We start from the raw sequence: 10,466 nt of genomic DNA, 5'->3' as shown, positions 1-10,466 counted from the left end.
TATTTAAAAAACAGGTTTTCAAGGCTTCTTGTGTCTAACACCGGTCAGAGCATCGTTGGAGGCGACCAAAAGTACCGCAGGCGCAGTCCCCTTCCGCGTTTGTACGGGAATCCAGCCCGGTTGTTCTCGAGCCAGCAGACAAATAGCATCAACGGTAGGAGGGGAAGGGATACAGACTCGTGCAGGCTAATTGTAGCAGCCAGCATTCGCAGGTGTAACACTGATCCGCCTATGTGTGTAACTGGGGTATAATCTTGACAAGCCGTTCAAAGCATTGAGAGTGAAAAAACTGGGAGAATGTTGCACCAAGTACAATGAGAGCCCATTTGTCGCAGACACACAAACCCACATATGACTCCGTCGAATTCAAATTTGATGAGCAACACTGAACCGACTTTGGAATTTTAAAAAGTGGATCACACGACTTTACAATCATGCGAAACACTTTGTTGTCTGCCCGGAGTTCGATTGTGGAATACTGGACATCGGCCATTCTATGTCTCTTTTGGATTCAGTACTCTTGTGGGATGCCTCATGTCATTCGAATAGGTAAGTGTCATTAATTGTCTATTTATCTGCAATATGGACCGGCTATAGGTAAAGAATCAGTTTCGTTCTTGGAGTGGAAATCCTATCTATTTAGCAAAGTGAGGGTCTCTATCTGTGCTTGTGCAGCATCTGTGGTTTTTGGAGTAACGGTCTTGCCCTTCATCTATAATATATATATATTTTACGCCCATTTCAAAGGTATGCCATCAGATGATTGTGTGCATCTAAAACAATATTGCAGACTATAGCCCACAATAGTTTATATGACAGTGATACATTGGATTAAATGCTGTGCCACTATTGTGACTTCATGTCAGGAGGCTTCGATTCAACCACATTGTATCAAAAATGTTTTAAAAAGTAGATAAAGTTTGCATAGCAATACAATATGCATATGCACAACCCAAACATCTTATTGCACTTAAAGGAGGGCAAATAAGGAACAACAACACATATTAAGGGGCCCCGTGTGCTGAGATGGCACAAGTGTCGCCTGCTTTGGACAGCCGCATGACGTGAAGGAAGTTTGTAAGCAACTCCTGCGTTGATCTCTAGTGCCTTTTCTTTCCAAATCTTTCCCCCTTGCTTTACGGTTAATGTGATGATACAAGTGAGCACGTGATGCTGCCGCTGTCTTTTGGAATCACTCCAAGTAAAACAATGTGAGAATTCTCATTCTGAGCGCGGCGATACGATGAAGCGTTTTGTTCCGGGAGGAGAGAGGGACAGAATGAAGATCAATAGGTTTTTGTCCCAAGGCAAATCGCTTTTGACAAGTGGCTCGGTGCCCTGCAGGACAATTACTCAAAATGGCATTAGTCGACATTAACATACAAGGCTGAATTTAAATGATAGGGCCCAGGACAAATGTGAATATTTTGTTTTAACAGATACCCTAACTAGTCATTATGTAAAATAGTGAACAAACACTATTGTATTCTATTCTTGTTGTATTCTATTTTGCCCAAATCCAGTCCATTTGTTTTTAAAGAAGAGGCAGGCCTATGTCTTACAGTAAAATATATGTTATTACATATTTATTAGGCTACACCATAGTCTAGTTTCTAACCTGTCAACAAATAACCACTAAGACAGTCATATAGGCCATACAGTACACATTCTAAATAATCAAATATTTGGATAAGTAAATGTTGATTTCTGGTAGTTGAAATGAGCAGCCTATATATGTATATTTTCCTATATAAATTATTCGAAAAATATTGAGAGCAAGCCAAACCATGATGCCTCACTAGAAAACTATGCATTGTATTGAGTATTACAGATGTGGTTTGTCATCGTTTATTCTGGCTGGTCATGTCTTGATGATTGACTGCAGCATTGTGAACAGCTATGACACTGTTGTGGAGAGTTGTGATTTCTTAGATGCTGCGCAGACTCTGCTGTGTTTTAGTGATGCAAATTGAAGAATTCAATTTTTTTCTATTACCGCAGCACATTCAATGGAGTCTGTGATTGGTCTTGTAGTTGAAATGCTACAGCCTGAGACAAATTTACCTTTAAAATGTGCTACAGCTGCGTTATTGCAATTTTTTTGTGAATATAATTTTGATTTTTGTTCTAGTGCAGGTGCAGTTCTTTCTGTATCCGTGAGTTAGGCTTTTGACAAAAGGCAGATGAGAAGGATGTGCCAAGAAAATGTGCTGAATTTGAGTTGATGTCCTCATGAACAAAAATGTGTACGTGAACCCGTCAGAATGTGTGTGAGAGTACAGTGGGGCAAAAAAGTATTTAGTCAGCCACCAATTGTGCAAGTTCTCCCACTTAAAAAGATTAGAGAGGCCTGTAATTGTCATCATAGGTACACTTCAACTATGACAGACAAAATGAGGGAAAAAAATCCAGAAAATCACATTGTAGGATTTTTAATGAATTTATTTGCAAATTATGGTGGAAAATAAGTATTTGGTCACCTACAAACAAGCAAGATTTCTGGCTCTCACAGACCTGTAACTTCTTCTTTAAGAGGCTCCTCTATCCTCCACTCGTTACCTGTATTAATGGTACCTGTTTGAACTTGTTATCAGTATAAAAGACACCTGTCCACAACCTCAAACAGTCACACTCCAAACTCCACTATGGCCAAGACCAAAGAGCTGTCAAAGGACACCAGAAACAAAAGTGTAGACCTGCACTAGGCTGGGAAGACAGAATCTGCAATAGGTAAGCAGCTTGGTTTGAAGAAATCAACTGTGGGAGCAATTATTAGGAAATGGAAGACATACAAGACCACTGATAATCTCCCTCGATCTGGGGCTCCACGCAAGATCTCACCCTGTGGGGTCAAAATGATAACAAGAACGGCGAGCAAAAATCCCAGAACCACACGGGGGGACCTAGTGAATGACCTGCAGAGAGCTGGGACCAAAGTAACAAAGCCTACCATCAGCAAGGGCATTGAAGATGAAACGTGGCTGGGTCTTTCAGCATGACAATGATCCCAAACACACCGCCAGGGCAACGAAGGAGTGTCTTCGTAAGAAGCATTTCAAGATCCTGGAGTGGCCTAGCCAGTCTCCAGATCTCAAACCCATAGAAAATCTTTGGAGGGAGTTGAAAGTCCGTGTTGCCCAGCAACAGCCCCAAAACATCACTGCTCTAGAGGAGATCTGCATGGAGGAATGGGCCAAAAGACCAGCAACAGTGTGTGAAAACCTTGTGAAGACTTACAGAAAACGTTTGACCTCTGTCATTGCCAACAAAGGGTATATAACGAAGTATTTAGATACATTTTTGTTATTGACCAAATACTTATTTTCCACCATAATTTGCAAATAAATTCATTAAAAATCCTACAATGTGATTTTCTGGATTTTTTTTTCTCATTTTGTCTGACAGGCCTCTCTCATCTTTTTAAGTGGGAGAACTTGCACAATTGGTGGCTGACTAAATACTTTTTTGCCCCACTGTATGTGTGTGAGCTGGTTGTGTCTACTGTACTACTTAGGCATATTTTATACAGTAATAATATAGTGACATCTATGTCAATAACACTGTCTCTGTAAACCTTCATTTTTAAGTTAATTTCTGAGTGCCTTTTAATGGGTTTGTATGTCTGTCTGCACGTAATCTACTGTATGTTTTGTCTATTGGCATCATCGCATTCTCATGTATGGTACATGTTATACCCTAGACTATCTGTGTGTAAGGGGTGTCAATTGGTAGTCACCATAACCTAGCTCAACATCAACAATTAAAAATAGGCTAGTAAAATCATTCCAACCCTTAAAAGCCAAATGCAGTTCAGTGATATTAGCGGGTTGACTTTAGGACCATGTGGTAGCCTGGCTGGCTAGAGTTATGGAGAGTGCAACGGATGCAGCTGCAGGGAACAGCGCGTAAAGATGGCTGTAGTAGATGGCTTTGGCTAGGTAACTGCTGTTTGACTTGACATGAAACTAAACTAGAGTTTTAATCCCGGTGCGTAGCAGTGAATTCTTGTATAGCTTGTTTGTGGAGTGTTAAGTCCCCTATTGACTGAGGTGAGTGACACTACAGCAACACGGTGATAATGGCTGGAGTCAATTTAGCTTGCCATACTCTAGGTTTAGTTGAAACGACTCCGCTGTGTGCATGTGCATTATGTGTGACGTTAAGAGAGTGTATCCGTGGGTATGTGTGTGAGTGTGTACGAGTATACTTTTCACACACTCAAATTCCGGGTCAGAGCCATTTATCAACAGACCACCAGAGGGCCCTGCTGTAGTTCATGGTCGCCTGTCAGCGTGGGAACAATACGTTACAATAGCAAACAAGCAAGCAACATTCACTGGAAGTGGGTGGTGGTGGCGGGCCAGTGGCGTGGGGTGTTCTGTCTGTGCAGTGTCTGCTCTTCGTTAGGAAGCCTAAGCAGTTCTCTCCAAGTACACCATCTGTGTAATGGTGGGCATCCAAGGTGGAGTTGTTTCCATTGATTTGAGTGTTTTTACAGTGCATAGCTCCATACTGAGGGCCAGATGGTCAATCGCGCTCCTTCTGCAGGCCTGTAAACGTCTGAGGGAAGAAAAGAGAGAAGACTCATTCTACTATATCTAGGCCTATTTTATTCCTCCTAACCTTCAGCGTCCTCCCTCTTCTCTTCTTTTTCTTGTATTTACCCTGCTAAACAACTAGTGTTCATACCATCATTTCTATGGTGGATAGAGTGATTTTAGTATATTTTTTGCTAGGCTACCCTGGTTGACAATGAGGTCTGGTTTTAGCTTGTAATCAGTGAAGCTCAGACACCGATTGATTGTGTCTACCGGTGCTCATGATTAAATTGATTCTCTCAGTCATACGTGGAAACAAGGACCATGTTAAATGGTGCAACACTGTACAATAGTCATGAATTCAGGCATTCGCTTGTGCTTTGTCAGAGACTAGACCAACGGCCTAATCTGTTTCTCTACAGCATGCCATTGAGAAAATTCTAAACAAATTGAGACATGATCTCTTTCAAGGACAGTCTCGCAAAAAGAAGCATTCTTGCGTTCTAACTACCCGCTATTCAAAGTAGAGGTTGACCGACTATTATTTTTCAACGCCGATATCGATACCTATTATTGGAGGACCTAAAAAAGCTGTTACAGATTAATCGGACAATTTTTTAAAATTTTAACATGTATTTGTAATAATGACAATTACAACAATACTGAATGAACACTTATTTTAACTTAATATAATACATAAATAAAATCAATTTAGCCTCAAATAAATCATGAAACATGTTCAATTTGGTTTAAATAATGCGAAAGTAAAAGTGCAATATGTGCCATGTAAGAAAGCTAACGTTTAAGTTCCTTGCTGAGAACATGAAAGCTGGTGGTTCCTTTTAAATTGAGTTTGATATGTGATGAATCCAATTCGTAGTTGTGCTTAAGATCCCGGACTTCGTCTTTAAGTTATGCCAACTTCAATGGACGCCAATGGTTATGTAACAAATTCAGCCAACCACTGAGCTTTGAGTATACTTAATTTGTCATGAGGTAGGCTATAGCACCCATTTTAGAATGTAAAATGACAAGTTTAGAGGGAAGTTACTGAAAGCTAAGTGATGCAATGCAACTATATAAATACCTGAACAGTAGGTAAAGTAAAATTAATTTTTCAACAGCTTAGAACAATGGCAATGATTTTATATATAATGGATGGCTCACTCTCATGCATCACTGTCATAGAGCAGCCAATGCTTATGCTGAGAAGCAATGAAATTACAAACCAGCCCACAAACCTTTTAATAGATACTTATAGTTATGCTTATTTCATTTTAGTTGTAGGCAGAAGATTAATTAAACTAATTTATAGTCTCTTGTGTCTATTTTTCTGAATGCTGCTTTTAAGTGCCAGACAGGGATGTATTGAATATTCAATTACTTTATCTACTGTACCTAATACTTCATCATGGCCAGTCAATCAATCTTCCTCATGATATGACATCACTTTCATTTATTTTGCTCCCTTTTGCCCTTCCTCAAACAGCCGATGTCTGCGTTTTCATTTTGTCTCCCCAAATGTAATTTATGCTTTGGGGAAAACACTACCTAAATACATTTTGTGTGTGAAATAACAGTCGAGAAGTCGCAATATGTATTTCCTGCTGTATGCATTGTGACTGTTCCAAAGCCACACACTTCTGTGAGGAGAATTAGAGCTGCTGATCGGTTGAAATTCTCCAAACACGACGAGTCACTTCAGAGGCTGGTATTTATCCCTTCCAACCAGAAAATGTTCTTCACGTGATTAGCTTCTCCAGAATGCAGGCGAGAAGGAGAGCACTCTCCGTTCACTCTCTCTCTCACTCACTCACTCACTCACTATCTCTCACATACACACACTTGCCTAGATCCTCCTCACCGGGGTTCATGCAAACTTTTCATTTTAAATGACTCGCCAATATTTCAAGAGGTTGGGAAAATGGCCGTTGTGTGCAATCAGAATCCCGACAACAGAAAGAAGAGAGAGAGATAGTGGTGAACAGGGTTCAATTCTCGGGCTGACTCTTTTCTCTGTATACAGTGGGTCAAAAAAGTATTTAGTCAGCCACCAATTGTGCAAGTTCACCCACTTAAAAAGATGAGAGGCCTGTAATTTTCATCATAGGTACACTTCAACTATGATAGACAAAATGAGAAAAAAAATCCAGAAAATCACATTGTAGGATTTTTAATGAATTAATTTGCAAATTATGGTGGAAAATAAGTATTTGGTCAATAACAAAAGTTTATCTCAATACTTTGTTATATACCCTTTGTTGGCAATGACAAGAGGTCAAAAGTTTTCTGTAAGTCCACAAGGTTTTCACACACACGTTTCTGGTATTTTGGCCCATTCCTCCATGCAGATCTCCTCTAGAGCAGTGATGTTTTGGGGCTGTTGCTGGGCAACACAGATTTTCAACTCCCTCCAAAGATTTTCTATGGGGTAGAGATCTGGAGACTGGCTAGGCTACTCCAGGACCTTGAAATGCTTCTTACGAAGCCACTCCTTTGTTGCCCGGGCGGTGTGTTTGTGATCATTGTCATGCTGAAAGACCCAGCCACGTTTCATCTTCAATGCCCTTGCTGATGGAAGGAGGTTTTCACTCAAAATCTCACGAAACATGGCCCCATTCATTCTTTCCTTTACACGGATCAGTCATCCTGGTCCCTTTGCAGAAAAACAGCCCCAAAGCATGATGTTTCCACCCCCATGCTTCACAGTAGGTATGGTGTTCTTTGGATGCTACTCAGCATTCTTTGTTCTCCAAACACGACGAGTTGAGTTTTTACCAAAAAGTTCTATTTTGGTTTCAACTGACCATATGACATTCTCCCAATCTTCTTCTGGATCATACAAATGCTCTCTAGCAAACTTCAGACGGGCCTGGACATGTACTGGCTTAAGCAAGGGGACACGTCTGGCACTGCAGGATTTGAGTCCCTGGCGACGTAGTGTGTTACTGATGGCAGGCTTTGTTACTTTGGTCCCAGCTCTCTGCAGGTCATTCACTAGGTCCCCCCCGTGTGGTTCTGGGATTTTTGCTCACCGTTCTTGTGATCATTTTGACCCCATGGGGTGAGATCTTCCATAGAGCCCCACATTGAGGGAGATTATCAGTGGTCTTTTATGTCTTCCATTTCCTAATAATTGCTCCCACAGTTGATTTCTTCAAACCAAGCTGCTTACCTATTGCAGATTCAGTCTTCCCAGCCTGGTGCAGGTCTACAATTTTGTTTCTGGTGTCCTTTGACAGCTCTTTGGTCTTGGCCATAGTGGAGTGTGACTGTTTGAGGTTGTGGACAGGTGTCTTTTATACTGATAAGAAGTTCAAACAGGTGTCATTAATACAGGTAACGAGTGGAGGATAGAGGAGCCTCTTAAAGAAGAAGTTACAGGTCTGTGAGAGCCAGAAATCTTGCTTGTTTGTAGGTGACCAAATACTTATTTTCCACCATAATTTGCAAATAAATTCATTAAAAATCCTACAATGTGATTTTCTGGATTTTTTCCCCCTCATTTTGTCTGTCATAGTTGAAGTGTACCTATGATGAAAATTACAGGCCTCTCATCTTTTTAAGTGGGAGAACTTGCACAATCGGTGGCTGACTAAATACTTTTTTGCCCCACTGTATATCAACGATGTCGCTCTTGCTGCGGGTGATTCCCTGATCCACCTCTACGCAGACGACACCATTCTGTATACATCTGGCCCTTCTTTGGACACTGTGTTAACTAACCTCCAAACAAGCTTCAATGCCATACAAAACTCTTTCCGTGGCCTCCAACTGCTCTTAAACACTAGCAAAACGAAATGCATGCTTTACCCGCCCGCCCGACTAGCATCACTACTCTGGACGGTTCTGACCTAGAATACGTGGACAACTCCAAATACCTAGGTGCCTGGCTAGACTGTAAACTCTCCTTCCAGACTCATATCAAACATCTCCAATCCAAAATCAAATCTAGAATCGGCTTTCTATTTTGCAACAAAGCCTCCTTCACTCACGGCGCCAAACTTACCCTAGTAAAACTGACTATCCTACCGATCCTCGACTTCGGCGATGTCATCTACAAAAGAGCTTCCAATACTCTACTCAGCAAATTGGATGCAGTCTATCACAGTATTGTTACCAAAGCGCCTTATACCACCCACCACTGCGACCTGTATGCTCTAGTCGGCTGGCCTTCGCTACATATTCGTCGCCAGACCCACTGGCTCCAGGTCATCTACAAGTCTATGCTAGGTAAAGTTCCGCCTTATCTCAGCTCACTGGTCACGATAACAACACCCACCCGTAGCACGTGCTCCAGCAGGTATATCTCACTGGTCATCCCCAAAGCCAACACCTCATTTGGCCGCCTTTCCTTAAAGTTCTCTGCTGCCAGTGACTGGAACGAATTGCAAAAATCGCTGAAGCTGGAGACTTATATTTCCCTCACTAACTTTAAACATCAGCTATCTTAGCAGCTAACTGATTGCTGCAGCTGTACATAGTCCATCTGTAAATAGCCCACCCAATCTACCTACCTCAACCCCATATTGTTTTTATTTACTTTGCTGCTCTTTTGCACACCAGTATCACTACTTACACACCATCATCTGCTCATCTATCACTCCAGTGTTAATCTGCTAAATTGTAATTACTTTGCTACTATGGCCTATTTATTGCCATACCTCCTCATGCCATTTGCATACACTGTATATAGACTTTCTTTTTTTTCCTATTGTGTTGACGGTACACTTGTTTATTCCATGTAACTCTGTGTTGTTTCTGTCACACTGCTTTGCTTTATCTTGGCCAGGTCGCAGTTGTAAATGAGAACTTGTTCTCAACTAGCTTACCTGGTTAAATAAAGGTGAAATAAAAGATAAAGAAAGGCAACAGCAAGAGGTGAACACATCAACAGTTGTGTGGAATTAAGATGGCCATCAATTGCCAGAGTGGAAAACGACTTTAATTTATGTGAATTTAATCTGTCCCTAGACAGAAGAGGAGGCTGCAAGCAGGGAGAATCCTCTTGGCAGAGCGCTAGGCTAGCAGCCTGGGAGTTGTTGCGGTGCATACGAACAAAGACGGGGAGAGGTCACAGTACAATTGTATCCAGCGAGAGTGGGCTCCTTTAATGTGTGTGATGCAGTGGTCTCTGTTAGCGACGCAGAGACAGATACGGAGATTGAAAGGGAAGAAGGATACAACAGTTATTCTACCTGTCAAAAACACACTTCACTCGCCCACACAGACACAATATACACAACGTCTTCACTTAATAACTCATGCCAGAGTCTCTCCCTCTCCCTCTCTCTCTCTCTCTCTATATATATATATATATACACATAAACGCACACTCACAAAAACTCCATCCACAAACACACTCCAGAACATATGTCTGGTCTCACAGGGGCTCTTGTACACAATCCAATTCCATTCACTGTCAGCACACTTGCGGCCCGTCATTAGCTTGAATATAGCTGATGAGAAAAAGCAGATGTTCATATTGTTCAGGAGAGGGCCCTGTCTCAGAATGTGTTCTTTCCAATCCTCCGCTGTCATCAGAACACACTGTTTCTGCTCCATAGGAGACACAATGTTACCCTACAAACAAGCAAACACTCCAGGCAATATACTGAAATATAAGGCTACTGTTAGGAACTTTCATATTCATGTGTTACGTGTTATGAATCCAGAAATATGTCAGCGTAAGTGACATATTAGTGTCACTATTTTGACATAATCTAATGAAATTCTAATGAAAGACCATAATAGGAAAGGTTTAATGTAAGGCCTTATGAAAACGTTGACACAACGGGAAACACCATGATGATGCTATATTTAGCAACAAACGTTGTCTCAAGAAAGAGTACACCTGCCGTGTACATTAGCAGAGCTGTTGTATTATGCATGCTAGGTAATGATTATTAAAACCAAAATCCATTGGGG

The 10,466-nt window shown here is 41.3% G+C and overlaps 1 protein-coding gene across 1 annotated transcript in view; it reads left to right on the top strand.

Annotated features, from left to right (window-relative positions):
- Positions 1-204: 204 nt before the first annotated feature.
- LOC139366541 (glutamate receptor ionotropic, kainate 3-like) overlaps positions 205-10,466 on the top strand; it is a 115,706-nt gene continuing 105,444 nt past the window's right edge. Inside the window, exon 1 of the mRNA XM_071104160.1 lies at positions 205-549. Within this exon, the coding sequence (XP_070960261.1) occupies positions 435-549 (115 nt within the window). The 5' untranslated portion in view covers positions 205-434. The remainder of the gene's footprint in view (positions 550-10,466) is intronic.

The sequence above is a fragment of the Oncorhynchus clarkii genome, chromosome 2 (genome assembly GCF_045791955.1).
Source record: "Oncorhynchus clarkii lewisi isolate Uvic-CL-2024 chromosome 2, UVic_Ocla_1.0, whole genome shotgun sequence".
In the NCBI taxonomy this organism is placed as follows: Eukaryota; Metazoa; Chordata; class Actinopteri; order Salmoniformes; family Salmonidae; genus Oncorhynchus; species Oncorhynchus clarkii.
The sequence above is the reverse complement of the archived record's forward strand: the minus strand, read 5'-3'. Positions and strand labels throughout refer to the sequence as shown.